This window comes from Chionomys nivalis, chromosome 13, assembly GCF_950005125.1.
Source record: "Chionomys nivalis chromosome 13, mChiNiv1.1, whole genome shotgun sequence".
NCBI classification, from domain to species: Eukaryota; Metazoa; Chordata; class Mammalia; order Rodentia; family Cricetidae; genus Chionomys; species Chionomys nivalis.
Genome location: NC_080098.1, coordinates 9,028,893 through 9,048,453, shown reverse-complemented (window position 1 = coordinate 9,048,453; position 19,561 = coordinate 9,028,893). Strand labels below are relative to the sequence as shown.

At 40.7% G+C, this 19,561-nt stretch overlaps 2 protein-coding genes across 2 annotated transcripts in view; one reads left to right on the top strand and one right to left on the bottom strand.

Moving 5' to 3' along the window:
* Mastl (microtubule associated serine/threonine kinase like) overlaps positions 1–7,995 on the bottom strand; it is a 48,080-nt gene extending 40,085 nt beyond the window's left edge. Inside the window, exons 1-2 of the mRNA XM_057788097.1 lie at positions 7,813–7,995; positions 3,919–4,056 (exon numbers count right to left, since the gene is read on the bottom strand). Coding sequence (XP_057644080.1) covers positions 3,919–4,056; positions 7,813–7,995 — 321 coding nt within the window. The remainder of the gene's footprint in view (positions 1–3,918; positions 4,057–7,812) is intronic.
* A 754-nt stretch (positions 7,996–8,749) lies between these two features.
* Positions 8,750–19,561, top strand: part of Yme1l1 (YME1 like 1 ATPase) — a 35,659-nt gene continuing 24,847 nt past the window's right edge. Inside the window, exons 1-5 of the mRNA XM_057787484.1 lie at positions 8,750–8,953; positions 12,088–12,216; positions 13,800–13,962; positions 15,854–15,952; positions 17,751–17,860. Coding sequence (XP_057643467.1) covers positions 8,921–8,953; positions 12,088–12,216; positions 13,800–13,962; positions 15,854–15,952; positions 17,751–17,860 — 534 coding nt within the window. The 5' untranslated portion in view covers positions 8,750–8,920. The remainder of the gene's footprint in view (positions 8,954–12,087; positions 12,217–13,799; positions 13,963–15,853; positions 15,953–17,750; positions 17,861–19,561) is intronic.

Genomic DNA, 19,561 nt, shown 5'->3' with positions numbered 1-19,561 from the left:
ACTATGCTGTTCTGGCTAGTCTTGAACTCTTGGTTATACAGACCCTTTGGCCTTCATTTCTCTTATATTTGTACTCCCAAGTGCACACCACTGTAGTGTGTGTTAGTGTTTGCTGAGTAATTTGATAATAAAGTTCAGAAGTTAGTGACCTGTTCCTGAAGCTTCTGTTTGGAGATGATATTCCTCTGTACACCTGGTTGGCCTAGGCTGGCCTAGGCTTGCGATCCTCCTGTCCTTACCTCTCAAATCTGAGACTGCAGGCTTGTTCTGTGACATCTGATGGCCATTAAACTCATCATCAATTGCTGACTAAGGCACCCTTACATAAGTACAGAGCAATAAAGTTCTAACATGTAGTATATTGATATTTCTATGACCATCTCAATATTGCCCTTCATAACTTCCCTCTCATAAGCCATAACACAAGGCAGTTTCTTGTTATATCTCTCTAGATTCCTCTAGTCCAGAGCAAATTTTCAGTGTGCATCTTTCATGATAAAAATAATGTTGAAGAAAACAGGCTTGTTGACAGAAGGAAGCTTTTTAATTTGAGATTATTTGATGAATTTTCTCATGATTTGATCCATGTTATGAATATTTGGCATAAATATAGAGGTGATACAGTCCTCTCTGGTAACGGCCACCAGATGAGACTATAATTAGATGAGTTTGAGCTTTGGTTTTCTTCTTGAGCACCTCCCTTGCACACCCAACCTCACTCCTGCCAACATACCTGGGGATAATCTCTGGGTCCTGCGGATCTTATAGGAGCACTCTACTACTGAGCTATAGCTTCAGGTCTCTGGATCACTAATAAACCCCTAGATAGTGTTGCCATCTTTGTCTATGGACCACATTTTGAGTACCAAGATCTAAACCAGTAATAAAGTAGGATATGTAAGATATGTCTATTACCAATGAAATGTCTAGAATAAATGAAAATAGAACTGGAAATACAGCTTAGTGGCAGGATTCTTCCCTATCATGTGTAGGGCTCTGAGTTTGCACCCCAGCACCACATATAAACAATAAACCCAAAACAAAAGAAATAAAAATACTATACCTGTTTAGTAATTCTAGAGTGAGAACAAAAAGCTACAATGCTGAGCAGTCACACCTACCACTTACCTACTGTTTTAACAGAATTGGAAGCTACTGGCTACCAGTGAGTTAAATCAGGGTCAACAACAGAGACACAATCATGGTTTTTATACACATACATGTAAAACAGGATGCTGTGAAGACATTTGAAGGCCTCCGGAAGAATTAAAGGATTAAGCAGAGGCAGGTAAGCACAGATAACTTATCAACCCATCTGCATCTAGCTGCACGTACAAATCCTCTCCAAACAAAGCAGTTAGGTCACCCTGACCTATATATACCTCCCTGCCAATCCTTATTAGCTCCTCTTTTGTCGCGAAACACATCTTGAAACCATAGGTGGTGGGTCAGTCCAGTCTACACTGGTGCAGTCAGACAATCCATGTTCTAAACATGAAATTTTAAAGACCTAATGCCTATGCATAATTGGGCATGTATAGAATTAAAGTCAGATGCATCACACAAAAGGACATGCATAATAGGCAAAAGCTTACGTAAGCCAAGCTTTCAATCAGAGAAGCACCACACCCCTCCTCTAGGAGCCCCAGGCAGTAACCAGGGAGCTCTGCAGCAAATTTCTCAGTGCTGTTATTCCTTCCAGCTATCTAAACCACACATCCACTGTGTCTTTGCATAACACTTTGCTTGGTGTTGGGTGGTATACGTGTGTGTGTTTCTTCAATTCTTGGAGCAAGATGCTGACAACCAGGAAACATCTGGTTCAGGCGGATAACAACTTTCCCACCTTCTTTGGACATAGCATTCAAGGATATTACCCTTTTTTACTTTTTTTCTGTGATGAGCCAGATAATAAGCACTTCGTTCTCTGTGGGATTCTGTTGCGGTTCTTTCACTCTGCCATTGTAATACTGCTGAAGACGTAGGTAACAAAAGGATGTGGTTAGGTTCCAATAAAACTTTACCCACTGACTAAAATTCAAATTTCACTGTAATTTTCAAGTAACAAAAAAAGTATTTTCTTGGTGTTGTGTGGTATACATGTGTATTCACAGGGCCAGGGGACATCAGGAATACTACTCTGTCCCTGTCTTTATTCTCTGACTCTGGAGCCAGCTTGGTGGGCAGCAAGCCTCAGTGATATTTATGTTTTGTGACCCTACATCTAGCGTTAGTATTACAGGGCCATCTATGATCACACTTCGCATATTATGAGCTCTAGGAATTTGAACTCAGGTCCTCATGGCTATGCAGCAAGAACTCTTACCCACTGAGCTATTCCAATTTCCAAAAATAGTCTTTGAAGTTTTTTCTCAATGTCCTCCCACACCCACCTTTTCTAAAGTATAGTCTTCTGTATCCAGGATGGCCTCAAACTTGTTTGAACGCCCAATCCTCTTGCCTCTACCTTCTCAGTGCTGGGATTAAATGTGTATACCAACACATCCAGTTTATTTGGTGCTGGGGACTAAACCCAGAGCAAAAATAAATAATTAAATTAAATTAAAAAAAAAAAGCAAATGTTCTTCTTAGCTCCTAACAGTCAGACTTGGTCATAGGTCAGTGGTTTGTAACCACTAGCTTAGCAGATGGAAAGTCAATTGCTCTTCTATTTGGTATTCATTTTTTATAGTGAATCACCTGAAGAACAGAATGCTATTTCACACTGTTTTATAACCTAAACATTTTCCGAAGGTGCTCTGCTTGATCTCTCTCTCTCTCTCTCTCTGAGGCTCAGGCTGACCCAGAATGTGCAATGTTCTTGCTTCTGCCCTCCAAATGCTAAGATTATAGACCTGTGCCATCTTGCACAGCTTTTAGCTTTGTTTTGGAGCTTAGCTTTCCCACACAAACTTGTATTCTCACACCAAAACTACTTCCCTAGCACCGCCAGGGATCAGCTTCATCAGTGGAGCTTATTACAACGCAACACCGAAATTCACTTGACTAAAGAAAACAGAACCAGACAAAGACCTGAAACAGTTTCATCAACAACATAATCATCAAAGAAATGATCAAATTCTAGATTAAATAATGAAATGCTTTGTTGTCAAAAGGTTGCTGCTCCCATTTGAGGAGAGAGGCAGGACTTACTGTATGATCCCGTGTACCATTTATTTGAACTGTGGCTTATTAAAAAATAAAAAGACAACAAAAATGCCTTGATTGTAAATTCATCCTGATGCAATAAAAAAAAGCACTCAGCACTATGCTACCAAACCTTCTTCCTTTCTAAAATTCCTGACTATATTATTAGATTTTTGTACCACATTTAACACTAGTCCAAATTTACTTGAAGGTTTCCTAAAGTTTGGAAGCAGACTAAATCATCAGGTACCAGACCAGTTTTTAGACTAGATATCATTTTTATAACTCACTTAAAGTATCCTTCAGGTAAACATTTAAATCAGTAAACTTTGATAAAGCACATTTTCCCCACAATGTCAACAGCCTTCAAACAATCAGTTGAAGGCCAGTAGCAGGAGAGAGACTAAAATCCTCAAAGTAAAGGAAGCCTGCCTTCAGATGGCTTGTAGAACTGGCAGCATTAATCCTTCATCAGCCTCGCAAGGAACAATCTACCTAGTAGTTTCGACTACCAACCAATTAAGAGCTGAATAATTGGATTCCTTAAAACAAATCCCTTTTACTGTGTCTTTACATACATACAAACACATCCTATTGGTTCTTTTTCTTTGGAAAACTCTCACTAAAACAACATGTAAGTTGCTGAAGGTCATTAAACTAGCAAGTGGGAGAGCAGAAAGTTAAATGCAAGCATCCTAGACAGAGCTGTGCTCTGGGAGAGCAGGACTCGGTGACTGCTGATTCACAGAGGGCATCAAGCCGTTCACTCACCAGGTAGACGTTGCTGGCTGACTGCAGTGAGTAGTAGAGATGCACGACAAAAGGGCTTTTACTCAGAGCCAGGGCATCTCTCTCAGCTTGCACCTGATGAGTCATGTTTTTATTGATCATGTCTGCTTTTTTGACAACCTATAAAAGAGGACATGACACCAAACACATTTACCCCCTTTCTTATTAGAAAGGATTCAGAAGTTTCAAAGTTGCTATCATAAAAACACCAAGATAAGAGCTATAGATGTCATTTAGATTTGACCAACATTAGAAAACTGCCAGATGAATATCTCAGTTGTTAAAGAAGAAAACATTTTTTTAAAAGATAACACTGCTTGCTGTGGGACTAAACAGCAAATGTACTTGAGAAAGAAAAGGAATTAAACTCTTTCTGACTAATCTGTTTGTTTGTAGGAAAGTTTTATTAATAACAAGGTCAAAAGATAATAATGTTTCTAATAATCCCACCAAATAACCAGGAAGATGAATAGTAATATGTTTATATGTATACATACACATATACATTTTAGCTTCTCGTTCTTTAACAGAGAGGAATAGAGCATAATTGTCGAGGACTGGAAAGATGGCCCTGTGGTTAAGAGTGTGTATTACTCTGACAGAGGACCCAAGTTCAATCCCCAGTACCCAGGTCAGAAAACTCACAACTGCCTGTGAGTCCAGTTCCTAGGAATCTCCAACGCCTTGACCTCTACAGGCATCCATGCATGTGGCACAGACTCACACACATACACATACCCTTGACAGATGGGAATAGAGTGAAAACACTGCGGGCTGGAGAGAGTGCTGAGGGGCTAAAAGTACTTTTCTTATGGAGGACCTGAGTTTGGTTCCCAGCATATGGCGTCTCACAACCATCTGTAACTCTGCTTCCAGGGAATCCAACATCTGATTGGTCCACATACATACACTCAGCCAAAATGCTCATACACATAAAATAAAGAATTCAACCCTCCCTTTTTTTAATGTTGAAGTCTGTTTGTCTCAGAAACGATGACAGCTGGTCATGGTGGCACTTGCCTGTAATATCAGCATTTAGGAGGCCAAGGCAAGCATGGACCACAGAGCAAGACTCTAATCTCAAAAAATATAAACAAAACAGAATTCTGAAATATTCTCAAGTGCTGCCTTACAGAAAAATATGAGCTATATTCTCATCCTTATGAATCTGAGGCTGACCTTGAATTTACTATGCAGCTGAGGATGCCCTTGAACTCTCAATCTTCCCACCTCCACCTCACAAGTGTCAACTGTACAGGTGTGTGCTATCACATCTGGCCAAATTATACCTTTTAAGTTTCAAGGTAATAGGTAAGAAACAAAACTATACATTCAAGTTGGAGCAGTAGATGCAATAGAAATATTGGGATCATATAATTTTCAAAGAATTAATGAAAATATTAAAATACCCACTGGAATCAATGCTTATTATAAAAAGGCATTCATTTAATGTGTTTAATAAAATGATTACTACATAATAAAATTCTAGCTTTACCTCATTTTCTTAAGAAAAACCAAGGGAGGGCTAGGGATGTAGATCAGTGACAGAGCACTTGCCTGTCATGGGTTAGGCCCAGGTCTGTCCTTCCCAGCACTGTAGAGATAAACACAGCAAACCTACGATGTGATTCTACCTGTTATCTCCCGGGACTGGCAGAATGTCCATGGAGGCCTGTTTGCTTTGTTTACCACTATACCCCAGATCCAAAAACTATTTATTGGACAGATTAATTGGTGTTTTCAGATCAACAATCATTGCTTGAGATGCTATCGAAGGAAAAACAGTTAAGGAACTGGAATAAACAAGTTCTGAGTCACAAAATATAATTCATGGTTTTGAGGAACCAGTTGGCGGTTTGGGCGTTGCTAGAACATAGATTATGTGGAACATATAGTGAAGGTCTAGGGCCAAAAATTGGGAGTATGACTGACTGCCTAAGGATTCTGGATTTTGGCCTGCACAGCACAGCCCAAGAATGGATTAAAAGTAAAAATAATGATTCGAGTTAAGGGACTATTTCAATCAACTAGGTATAGAAATGAAGGCCTGATGAACCTCAGACCACCAAGCAAATAAAAAAAAAAAAAAAGAAAAAAAAATAGGATGCAAAAGACCATACACTGTATGATTTCTGTGAAATGTCCAGAAAAAGCAACCTTGCAGAGACATAAAGTGGGTTGGTGCACACAGCATGTAATCCCAGCACTTGGAAGATGGAGCCAGGAGCATCAGCAGTTCAAAGCCAGCCAGCCTTAGCTACATCATAGTCTAAGGCTATTTGGGACAAATTCGGGTCAGAGAGAGAGAGAGAGACAGAGACAGAGAGACAGAGACAGAGAGAGACGGGGGGCAGTGCAGAGGGGAGAAAAGGGTTAGCAGTTAAAGGAAGTGGCACTAGGTTAGGCAGAAAAGGTCATTTCCTGAGCTAGGGAACTATCCTAATATTGGATTGTGATGATGGTTATACAACTACTTACTAAAATCATCACTGAACTGCACTTTTATAAACAAGTAGGGAGAAATGGGGGCCTGAACATAGCTATTAATTTGAGAATGAAAAACTAAAAATAAATAATGTCTTCCAGAGGGAAAACAGGGCTATTAAAAGATAAGCTACAGGGATGAAATATAAGAAGGAACACTGTCTCAAGCCTCTAGCCTGCAGGGTAGGTAGGATGTTGGAGGTAGTGAAGGAAGAGAAGGAACACAGGCGGCAGCCTTCGGTCAGCCGCAGAGGACCGCTCACCCTGCCCTAGTCACTCAACGGTGCACACCAGAAATCTCAATTCGTCCACAGTCTGCTTCCCTTTGTTAGTTTCACTATTGGCTGAGAACCAAGAGCCGACAGAACAATTTGAAGCTCATATGACTGTTTTTAAGATTACATACAGGCCGGGCGGTGGTGGCGCACGCCTTTAATCCCAGCACTCGGGAGGCAGAGGCAGGTGGATCTCTGTGAGATTGAGGCCAGCCTGGTCTACAAGAGCTAGTTCCAGGACAGGCTCCAAAACCACAGAGAAACCCTGTCTCGAAAAACCAAAACCAAACCAAAACAAACAAACAAAAAGGATTACATACAGATAATATGGCTTGATTTTGGACACATTTCTTTTTACTTGCTCTATAAATGATCTTAAAATCTAGATATCACTATGGAAAAATTGAAAAGGAAAAATGAAGTTTAATGAGATCTTTTGGTTGTACAGCACTTGCTCCTGCCTATTAATCTATTATCAAATGGATGGAATTAAAACATAATCTGAAAGTAACTATTACAATCTTAATGAAAGTATCGAACTTAATCCTGGCGAAGCCCAAGTCAGTAAAGAACAAAAGTTCAGATGATACATAAATGATACTTTAATCAAAAATTTCACAACATAAATCTCAGAACAAAAAAATTAATATAATGCAACTTTCTCTTGGTAAGAGTGGGATTTGAAATTAGCGTCTACAAAACAATCATGTTTGTGAAAGCAAAATTCCGTACGTCAAGCAAACAAGGAAACCATAACCAACAGGTACTTAAGGCCTTTTGGATTTTGAAACATGAGTCAGGAATCACGGCTGTGGCTCCAAGTCTCTGCGTTTAGCCTCGGTTTTATCATTTGTTAACACTGGCCAGGACAACGTTGAATAAATTTTGCTATTTTCACTGGGCAGTGATTCTTGGGATACAGGAAAGAAGGACAGGGAAAGGGAAAAGACACACCTGCTCACTGCAGTCAGCCCAAACGCGGCCGCCAGCACGCAGGACTGTGCAGGCTTCGGCAAGCAGGGCCAGGCAGCAGCCCCAGAGCCTGTCCAGCAACGAGGAAGGAGGACAGCAGGGGAGGACCGTCTAAGACCCTCTGCCTTCTATCTAGGCTTCCTACCTTCACTGCGTACAACTTGCCGCCTTTCTGCCCCAGGTACACTTTCCCGAATGCACCACGGCTAATGGGCTTCACTATGGTGAACTCCTCAATGGAGGGTGGTCTTGGCACCGGAATTCTATTCACGCACTCCTCTGTCGCTGAGCCTCCTTCATTCTCCTCACTCCCTGAAACGGACTCCATAGCCGTACAGGTCCCACTGCAGCTGCAACTCCCGCCAATTAGATTCAAATAGAGGCTTCGCCTACGCCGGACGCCTCCCGTGACGTCACCGCGCGGCTGCGCCCCGGCGGCTCACTTTAAGCCGGCACCGCTGGGCGGGGCCGATGGGTTGATGGGCGGGGCCGGAGGAGCGTTGGGCGGAGCACTGGGCGGGCCCGGCTGGGCGTTGGGCGGAGCACTGGGCGGAGCCGGCAGGTCGCTGGGCGGGGCTCCAGCTTGGTTCGCGTTTGGCCAGCTCTGCCCTATGTTCCCAGGCCGAGTGTGACGGGATGGCGCGGTTGCTGGCCAACGAGCGAAGGGACTACTAGGACTTTAATGTGGATCGAATCCAGTGGGGTCCTTCCAGGTCCCAGTCAAGATCTGCAGTTCTCCCTCCCTCTGCCTGAGCTAGAAGCCAGGCCGACTGTTAAGTGAAGCAATGGCTAGGGATGAGGTGTGGAAGCTAGCGAAGTCACAGAATGTGGAGAACCTGGGTGAGCGGGGAGCGCGGCTGGCCCCGTACTGAATTTAGAAATAGACTAGGAGAGACTAAAACAACACCCAATTTATTGTGGGGAAAAAAAAACCCAAACAAACCCTAAATCAACTCCCATAGTAAAATACTACCGGGAAGAGGCAGGAGGCTGACGGCAGTGGAGGTGGGGTGAGCGTGGGGGCGGTCACTTGCTCCGGAAGTACTGTTTTGTTAGCCTCTGGTCTTCCGGGGCAGGTGTCGTCGTAGCAGCTGTAGGGCGGGGAAGCCATTTTTTGTTTCTGGGAAGAGTAAGGAAGAAACCGGGACAAAAGCGAGGGGACAGAAAGAGAAAATAAAAGGGCTCAGCCCCTTTCCTCTGAACTGAAGCTAGGAAGCAGTTTCGGCTGGCGGCAAGGTCCCGAGGGCCCAGAGATGTTCTCCCTGTCGAGCACTGTGCAGCCCCAGGTGAGCCCAGCATTTAGCCGTTTTCCTGCGGCCCTTTTGCGACTGTTTTCCGGATGCTGCCGTAGAACCGGTTTTTCCGAAGCGAGGTAGTGAGGGAAGCGACGAGCTCAGTGTGAGTCGCGGCTGAAAGTAGATCAGGGGACAATCCTGAGACTAAAATGCAAACTAAAAAGCGTTGGCAGCCAAGCCTAAGAGGGCAGAGGCGTGATCTTACGGTGGCGGATCATATCTTATCCGACGGCTTGTGCGGGGTTTCTGTTAAAGAGAATTCAGGCATTGTTTATGGTCGTACATTCTGAGATGGTGGTTTGTGAAGTCTACACGAGAGGTAAAGAGGACAAGTAATGTTCTTTCCATCTACCTCTTTCTCAACCCCCTTTTTTTCTTCAATCCGAATGTTGCTTAAACAAACGTACCCTAGTATTTTGAATAGCCATCATTATTTTTTTTTTCTGGTCAGAATTAACTCGTGTACATTTTTGAGTCATCAGATTCTTACTATTAAATAGTTTAAGAATTGATTTGTATTCCTTATTTTTAGGGTCTTTCTTTCAGGACCCAAATGGTGTTAATGTCTTTTTCCTTGATTAATTTTTTTTTTTTTGATGATAGCAGACAGTGGTTTCTGTGACCAGATTTTCGTTTGTAGGCTTTCTCCGGCTTCTTGTTGTGTGGAAAATAGGGGAGGGCAAAAGTGGAAGGGTTACGGATTAAGGATGCCGCTGACCTAACCCAGGAAAGGGACGCCACTCCAATCAATAGTGTTCAATAATTATGGAAAAGAAATACAAATGTCTATTGTAGCACCAGTCTTGAGGGAAGGGGGAAGAGGATTAGGAATTGACATCCAGTCTATCTCAGGAAAAACAAAATAGAATTTCACTTGGTTCTAAGTGAGGAAATGGTGGAAAGTGATGTTTCTGCTTTGGTCAACTTGATACAGTAAAGCGACTGTTTTCCAGGATGGCAGTGTCTGGGGAAGTTCTAGCAATTGAAAAAACAGTAGATAGGGACTGTTGAATATGAAATTAATTAGTTTCTGTCAAGAAGACATGATGGATAGTTTACTGTCATGGAGTAGAAGACATACATGGTAGAGGGGCCAAAGAGAGCAAGGTGGGAAACCCCCTTCCGTAACAGCGTCAATTTGTTCCTCAGGACTGGACTTCCATGACTTAAATCTTGATTGTTTTGGGTTTCATAAAACTGGATCTTTCTATGTAGCATAGAACAATTGGCTTGTAGTAATATAGTAAAATAGACTCCTAGCTAAACACCTATAACACTGCTGTTATAATGGAAACTGAATTCAGCATGAATTTTAAAGGGAAGAAATACAATAATAGCTAATTTTTATGTCCTAGGTATTAAATTATTTAAATTATGGGCTTTGGTATATAATCAGAGCCCATTATTTTATTCACTCAACATCAGACCTGTTTGTCATTCCCTTATACACTGTTATGCACTGAGTACTAAAATACAAAAGAATCCTTGCGTCTTATGGAGTTTATCTTTTAATTGGGTAATATGATACAATAAAAGAAATACTTTATTTTATGGTCTTCCTGATGACAAGCTTCTGTGAAATTCTTAGAATTTCTTGAGGTATTGGTAAATAAGCCCCCATGGATTACATACATCTGTGTTTGTCCTAATGAGGTGACTTTTAATCTGCAAATAACCTCTGAGTGGAACTAGTCAGACCAGGTAATCTTAGCATCCTGTAGTTCCCACCTCTTCAGGCAGTAATTGAGCTGTAGGAGGGTGTTAATCAGAACTCCAGAGAGGATGTCCTCCACTAGGTGTTCTGTCTGGCCTTGTCCTGTGTACTTCTTCATGTTCATTTCTGTTTCTCCTTATAGATGGGCAATGTAAATAAAGTGTTTTCATGTGTTCTTTGAGCCCCTTCTAACCCAGAAAGTGAAGGGCATTTAATAAAGAACCGAACTGGAGACGATGTTCAGGTTCTACAGGTGTTAGATTTTTAAGCCAAAGGGTGACTAATTTTAATATGATCATTTTATCTCGGGCTGGGAGTGTGCTGGAGCTGGGTAAGGGCAGGAGCAGGCGAGTAGGTGGCGGGGGTTAGGACAAGATGGTGGCGGTGGGGAAATATAACATTAGAAAATTTTTGCTATTCTGTGGAAGTGACTTTTATTTTTCCACTTCCCTCATGGTGGTTCTCTTCAGCTTTCCATCTACTTTAAAATTATGCTGTTAAAATTATCTTATTAAGGTGCATGCATTTGTCAAATCATTTCCTTAGAATAAATTTCTAGATAGTAGATTTTGGAGGCTGAAACATACATATTTCAAATTTATTAATTTTTATGACATGGTCACTGTGTAGTTCTGGTTGGCTTTGAACTCTATGTAGACCAAGCTATCCTTGAACTTACAGAGATCTGCTTGTCTCTTCCTCCGCAGTGCTGAGGTAAAAAGTGTGTACCATTGTGTCTGACTTTTAACATATCCAGAATAGTATCATGAAAGAGTAAACTAATTTTCTTTCTACCGCCAGCAAATGTTTTTGTTTTGTTTTGTTTTTCAAGACAGGGTTTCTCTGTGTAACAATTCTGGCTGTGCTGAAACTAGCTCTTGTGGACCAGACTGGCCTCGAACTCACAGAGATCCACCTGTCTCTGCATCCTGAGTACTGGGATTAAAGGTGTGCGCCACCACTGCCTGGCAAGGATGGACAGTTTTTAATGTCTAGTTTTGTTGATTTGTTTTTTGCATGTGTATGTGTGTTTATTATGTCTGTCTCAATTTTTTTGTTTGTGTGTGTATGTGTTTGAGTGTTTGGTGCTGGATCTCAAGACTAGATCATCTATCTCTTCAGCTGTGCATGGCTCTACTCCTGAGCCTTATCTCAGATTACCCATAATTTTGATATCTGGTATATATTTAACTTTTTTTTTTTTTAATCAAGACAGGGTTTCTCTGTGTATCTTTGTCTGTCCTAGAACTCATTCTGTAGACCAGGCTGGCCTCAAACTCACAGAGATCTGCCTGCCTCTGCCTCCCTGAGTGCTGGGATTAAAGGTATGCGCCACCACCACTGCCCAGCTGTTTTGACTTTTAACAGATCCTAAATCCTGACCAGAAAAGAAATTGTTTCTGTTTTCTAGGTTACAGTTCCTCTCAGTCATCTCATCAATGCTTTCCATTCACCGAAAAGTACATCTGTTTCTGTGAACACGCCTGTTCAGAAGCAGCGCCGAGACACAGCTCCTGAGCACGACACTCCGAGTAGTGAGGTAATAGTTACTTGAGCTACATGAGAAAATTTTAATCACACTTGGTCAAGTGTTGTCTGACTACAGGGCAAGGTCAGTTCGGGCACCCTCTCCTCTATTGCTTAGCGTCTTAGCTGGGGTCATCCTTATGGACTCCTGGGAATTTCTTTAGTGCCAGGTTTCTTGCTAGCCCCATAACAGCTCCCTTAATCAAAGTATCTCTTTCCTTGCCCTTCATCTCTGGCCTTCACTCCTCTTGACTATCCTGTTTTCTCCAGGTCTCCTCCCCCTCCCACTCTCCCCTCCTGCTGTCCTTCCACCCTCCCTTCTCACCTCCCCACCCCATGCTTCCAGTTTTTTTCAGGAGATCTTGTCTATTTCCCCTTCCCAAGGGGATCTATATATTTTTTTCTTAGGTTTCACCTTGTTACTTAATTTCTCTGGGGTCGTGGACTCTGTAGGTTCGTTATCCTTTGCTTTACAGTTAGTATCCACTTATGAGTGAGTACATACCATGTTCATCTTTCTGGGTCTGGGTTACCTCACTCAGGATGTTTTTTTCTAGTTCCATCCATTTGCATGCAAATTTCAAGATGCCATTGTTTTTTACTGCGTAGTTCTCCATTGTGTAAATGTACCACATCTTCTTTATCCATTCTTTGATTGAGGGGCATCTAGGTTGTTTCCAGGTTCTGGCTATTACAAATAATGCTGCTATGAACATAGTTGAACAAATGTCCTTGTAGTATGATTGAGCATCTTTGGGTATATGTGTAAGAGTGGTATTTCTGGGTCCTGAGGTAGATTGATTCCCAATTTTCTGAGAAACCGCCATAGTGATTTCCAGAGTGGTCGTACAAGTTTGCATTCCCACCAGCAATGGAGGTGTGTTCCTCTCATCTTTGGGTATATGTGTAAGAGTGGTATTTCTGGGTCCTGAGGTAGATTGATTCCCAATTTTCTGAGAAACTTGTTTTTCCCTATTTGCCCAGTTTTTTTTGTTCATTTTTGTAGACACACCATTGCTTTTCTTCTCTTTTGATAACCTTGCTCTCCAGTCATACAGCCCTAGAAAACCTTATTACTGAAAGTATTATAAAGTTGAATTTATAAGTTAAACATAGTAAGAGATTAATAGCAACTAATAATAAAAATAACAATTATATTGCAATGAAAGTTACATCAAATTGATCTCTCTTAAAATAGTCTGTTTTACTATACTCCCCCCAGCCAATACTATTCTTATGAATGACAGATGATGGTTAGGTTGGCAACTAGGCCGCAATGCTTTCTATGCAGAGAGGGAAAACAATGTAAAGTCTTTCACGTCATTGGGAATCATAATGTTTAACTAACTGGTGCTTTTGTTATAGTGAGAAATGTCATCTATTTAGGGAGACTGTTAAGGGCTTTTTTTTTTTTTTTTTTGATCAAACCCATAATGAACCTTAGTAAAACTAGAACCATCAGAATATTTATATTAACTTATTTTAATAATTAAGATGTCAGTTCTTTTTTTTAATTTAAAAAAATCCTTATTGTTTTTTGCTAAGTATCTTTTAAATGTCTCATTAATGTTAATTTGGCTGTTTTGTCTTTTATAGCCTGTACTTAATTTAAGGGACCTTGGATTATCTGAACTAAAAATTGGACAGATTGATCAACTGGTAGAAAATCTACTTCCTGGGTTTTATAAAGACAAAAGAGTTTCTTCCCATTGGCATACATCTCATGTCTCAGCACAGTCCTTCTTCGAAAATAAATATGGTATGTTATTATTCTTGAACTTACTGATGATGTTTATACTATATTAACATTTACTATGGGCCAGTTCTTTTTTGAAGTGTTTTTTTTAATTTGTAATTTTTCTTACAGCTATAATGTTATATTTATAGAAAAATTGTAAAGTACAGAGAATTTATCTGTACTCTTTTGCTTCCCGTAGTATTGATATCAGGGCTTGCTCATATTATGTAAGCTTTTTAACCACTGAGCTACATGTCCAGTCTATGAATATCTTTTCTGTGGTGCTCAGTGGGATTGAACCCTTGACCTCACTGAGACTAGGGAAGCACTCTCCTTGTTGTACTGAGTTATATCTTTAACACTTTAATTAATTTTCATTTTGAGCCAGGGTTTTGGCAAGTTATTCTAGCAGGTCTTAAATTTGGTGTCTTCCTGTCTAAACCTCCTGAAGAGCTGGGATTATAGGGCTGTGCCACATGTGATTCCGCTTCCCCCCCCACCCCCACGCCAAAACAGGGTTTCTCTGTGTAGCCCTCACTGTTCTGGAATTCACTACGCAGACCAGGCTGGTCTTGAACTCAGAGATCTACCTGCTTCTGCCTCCTAGGTGCTGTAGTTAAGTTAAAGCTGTGTGTGCCATCATTGCCTAGCCTACAACCTTCTTAAAGTATCAGAATTCCAGGGCTGGAAAGATGGCTCTGAGCTTAAGAGCACTGGCTATTCTTCCAGAGGTCCTGAGTTCTATTCTCAGCAACCACATGGTGGCTCACAACCATCTGTAATGAGATCTGGTGCACTCTTCTGTCATGTAAGCATATATCCAGGCAGAACACTGTATACATAATAAAACAAAAATTCAAAATACCTGTTTCATATTGATGGAAAAACACGTTTTAAAAGTCAGTATAAATTGTAGGATTTCAAGAATAAAAAAGACTGAAAAATGTAAGAGTGAGGAAAAAGTAGAACGGTTTTAAGGCTCGAGGGCTTAGACTACAGTCTTGATTGAGTCGTTTGTCTTTGACTTCCTAAAGTGTTGGCTCATAGTAAATCTTCAGGGCACATTTTTACTTTAATGTTTTAATACTCTTATTTTCCTGTTTTTCTAATCTCTAATCTGCATTTTTACAATTTAAGATTCTTCATTCTGTGAGCTGCTTGGCTCCACTTGGGCAGGCAGAAATATTAGAAATGAGTTTCTTAGTTGGACTCGTGAGAAATTTTTGAAAAATGCCTTAAGTGTTACTGGAACATAAAAACAGATACTAACTGAGACTGGGGGTATAGTTCAGTGGTTCTGTGAGGCCTTGAGTTGCAAGCCTGGCTGTCAGAGAAAACCTTTTCATACTTGGCAATTCTTTATAATTTTGGTTTTTTTGAGACAGGGTCTCTCTATGTAGCCCTAGCTGTCCTGGAAGTCACTATGTAGACCAGGCTGTTCTTGAACTCAAGAGTTCCACCTGCCTCTGCCTCCAAGCTTTGGATTAAAGATGATTGCAAACACACCTGGCTTTACTCTAGATCCTTTCAAGTCAGAGCAGAAGCTGTGTTTGCAGTGTTCTATGATAGAGAGCTTTGAAATGGCCTTTAAGCAATAGCAGTAGTTAACCATTCTATCCTTTGAATAAAAGAGATTGCTTTTCCTGTTTTTAACCTCTAAATTTGAATTTGGTTTCATGGGCAGCTGTAAACACATGCCAGAGAAAAATAGTAACCTAAGATAAGTGATAGTGAAACGAGGGATTGTGAGATATAAAGGAGTTACATTAGTGCATCAAATGTCTTTCTTAAAATACTCTGTGATACATTGTCACTTTTCCTGGTATTTATAAATTTAAAATTTATACAGTTTTTCATGTGTTTTTGCCTTGGCTTGACAGCTGGAGAATAACTTCTTTCATTTTCCTTGCAGGTCACTTAGATATGTTTAATACACTACGTTCCTCTAGCCTGCACAGACAATATCCAAAAACTCTTCGAAGCATTTGTTCAGATCTTCAATATTTTCCAAGTACGAAAAAACTGTATATTTTGAAAAATTTGATAAGTATATTTAATAAGACTTGTTTTTGTTAATGGTGATAATTATTTATAGTGTAGTAGACTTAAAAGTATTTGTGATTATTAATTTGGTTAGTTCTGTAATTTTTAAGACAAGGTAACTTGTAATCTTCAGCCTCTTATGTGTTGGAGGTTACAGATATATGCCACCATACTTGACTTTATGAACTTTAGAAAATAAAAGTATTTCTTTTTTTATGGTTTATTTAACTTTATTTTATGTGCATTGGTGTGAAGGTATCAGATCCCCTGCAACTGGATTTTTAGACAGTTGTGAGCTGCTATGTGGGTGCTGGGAATTGAACCCGGGTCCTCTGAAGAGCAGTTAGTGCTCTTAACCACTGAGCCATCTCTCCAGCCCCCTAAAAGTATTTCTTATTTGTAAGTTGTTCTACCTGCATGTTATGTCTGTGTACCATACCATACTTGCCTGGTTTCCCGAGGCCAGAAGAGGGCATCAGGTCTCCTGAAACTGGAGTTACCGATGGTTCTGAGCCACCATATGGGTTCTGGGAATTGAACCCAGGTCCTCTGGAAGAGCATCCAGTGCTGGCAACTGCTTACCCATCTCTCCAGTCCTCTTTATAAATGCTGAGTCACAAAATAATAATAGAAGCTGTGTTATTGCTAAGAAATACAGTAAATCAGACCCGGGAAACTCATCTATACTTGTTTCAAAATAATTAATTAAGCATGTTTGTCTACTTACCTCCAAAAACCCACAGAAATGTCAGGAAAAAGTTAAAGAAAAAAAATTGGAGAATACCAGAGTGTTTTCTTTTTTTAGACTTTTATTTATTTATTTATTTATTTATTTATTTATTAAAGATTTCTGCCTCTTCCCCGCCACCACCTCCCATTCCCCCCCCCATACCAGAGTGTTTTCATTAACATCCCAGAAATCTGAGGACTTTAAATAAAGCCATAAGCTGGGTGATATCAAATTGATAGCATTGTTTGCTACTTTCATACAATTTAGGATAGTCGGTGGTTCTCAACCTGTGGGGTCCACATATCCTGCACATCACATGTTTACATTGTGATTCTTAACAGTAGCAGGATTACAGTTACCAAGTAGCCGTGAAATAATTAATGTATTAAAGGGTTGCAACATTAGGAAATGTCATAACTATTTCTAGTAGAACTTAAAAATAATAAATACCAAACTGGGAGTCAGTAGGATGGGCTTTGGTACTTGTCTTAGTTTGGCTTTTGTTGCTATGATGAAACACTGGCCAAAAGCAACCTAAGGAAGGAAGTTATTTATTTGGCTTACAGGGCCTAATCACAGTCCATCTTTGAGGCAAGTCAGGGCAAAAGCAGAAGCACAAATCTGGAGGCAGGAACTGACGCAGACGCCATGGAGTTGTCCCAGGGTCTCTGTTGTCTTTCTTGTGTGACCCAGCATCACTTGCCTGGTAGCGACAACCCCTTTGTGGACTGAGCCCTCTCAGTTGTTCTTTAAGCCAATACGTGAAGACTTGCCTCGAGGCCAGTCTTATTTCTCATTTGAGGTTCTTTCTTATTATATTGTGAAATCCTCTTTTTCCTCCTCTCAACACGAAGTTAAATGTTCAAAGTTCTTGGAAAAAAGGGTAATAGAAAAAGGTGAAGCAAATTGAAATGCCAGCTGAAATAACTGTATCTAGAACTTGGATTCTAATTGTGATGTACCGTTATGAGTCAGACTTTACGCTTGATCATTTTCTCTTGCTATAGCTACCAAGTAATTGGTACTGTTTTGTTAGTTTTCACACAGTCTCGGGGCTTTAAAACTTTGAAATCAAGGACACGGCGTTTGCAGTCTACTTCTGAAAGATTAGCAGAAGCACAGAATATAGCACCATCCTTTGTGAAGGTAATTAGTTATTTGTGGTTTAGAAAATAATAAGTAACAGATACTGGGACATCAAAACCTTTAAGTATCTCATTTTTCTGGTTGGTGGAGCGCCCACTCAGTTCTGTCTACCTACAATAATTAACTATTTGTGTATTTGTTGTGCCTCTAAAATCTTTAAAAATGTTTTCGTTTTTGTCTTTATTCTTGACAATGTCGTACATGTATACAATGAAGTATGATATCCACCCCCATTCTCTGCTTCAGCCACCTTTATATCTCCCTCAACATGTCTGCCTCCCAAACTCATGTCTTTAAAGTTACTGGGTTTTTTTTGTTTGTTTGTTTTTTTTTTTGTAACCTACTAAGTCCAGTTAGTGTTGCTTATATATGTATGGGTGTAGGAGTATCCACTGGAGCTTGAGAAGCCTACCAGGGGCCACATCCTCAGAAAAGAGTAATGGCTACTCAATAAAGGGTGGGCCCCGGAGATTGTCTACCCGACCTATGTCAGAATTTTGGTTGGCTTGTTCTTGTGCAGGTAATTTCAGTTGCTGTGAGTTCATGAAAGTTATATCCATGTCATGCCCAAAGACAACATTTCACAGCATTTCTCCTTACGTGTTGGTTCTTAAATTCTTTCTGCCTTTTCCTCCATGTTCCCTGAGCCTCTCTGGAGGAGTAGTGTGCATGAAATAGAATTCCTGTCTAGGGATGAATGGTCAGTCTCTTCTTAGTGCTATTACAGTTTTGTATTGCTGCATTGACTACTGTGCTGTGCAAAAAGAAGCTGACCAAGGTTGAAAGCAGGCCAGGTCTATGAGTATAAACATAAATTAATATTTAGAAGGTGGTGTTTGGTGACACACATCTTTAATCCTAGCACTTGGGAGGCAGAGGCAGGTGGATCTCTGAGTTTGAAGCCAACCTGGTCTACAAAGCTTGTTCCAGGACAGCTGGGACTGTTACACAGAGAAACCCTGAATAGAATTACCAAAATAAAAAGCAGATGTTTACGCTAGGACTTATAACCATTCTTACCATGGGCTTTTTGAGCAGGATTAAGGTACCAGGCATGGAACTCCCTTCTGTGGAACAGGTCTCAAACCCAGAGAGAGGTTGGGCACCCTATTGGCTGTCACGCCTCTGTTGCACAAGTAGGCATTTCTTGTGTGGCTAGTTGGTATTAGAGCATGCAGGGTCTAGATCTGGTTAAAACCACTGATGTACGTACCTTCTCTCCCTACCACCTACATTGCACCTTTCAACACTGAAAACTAGCAATTAGGGATGAACTTTATCAGTCATTTTGAGATTGATTTTTCTATGTCCTGTGTCCAAGATGTGCAGTATCTTCAGCCATTGAGGTTTACCTTGTAGTTATGGTGGGTAACTAACAGTAATTAATGGCACTAGCCTGTGTTTTGGAAAGCTCTAGGACCTCTCTGACTACGTGTACCTGTACTGTCACTTGATCGCTTATACACTCAGAGTTGCATTGGCCACTCATGCAGGACAGTTCCATTGGGCTATGTTTAAGTTAGTTTGAAATTCGTGTACTAGCTACTGGTTTTTCATAAGACTTTTGCATACATCCTTGGTTTTGGTTAACCCAACAACTCCCTCCTCTCCCCCGTCCACTTGCCCATATCTGGTTAAGTCTTCAGCCTCTTCATTCATTTCACGTGTGTTTTATTACACCTCCAAATATTTTTAATTGGC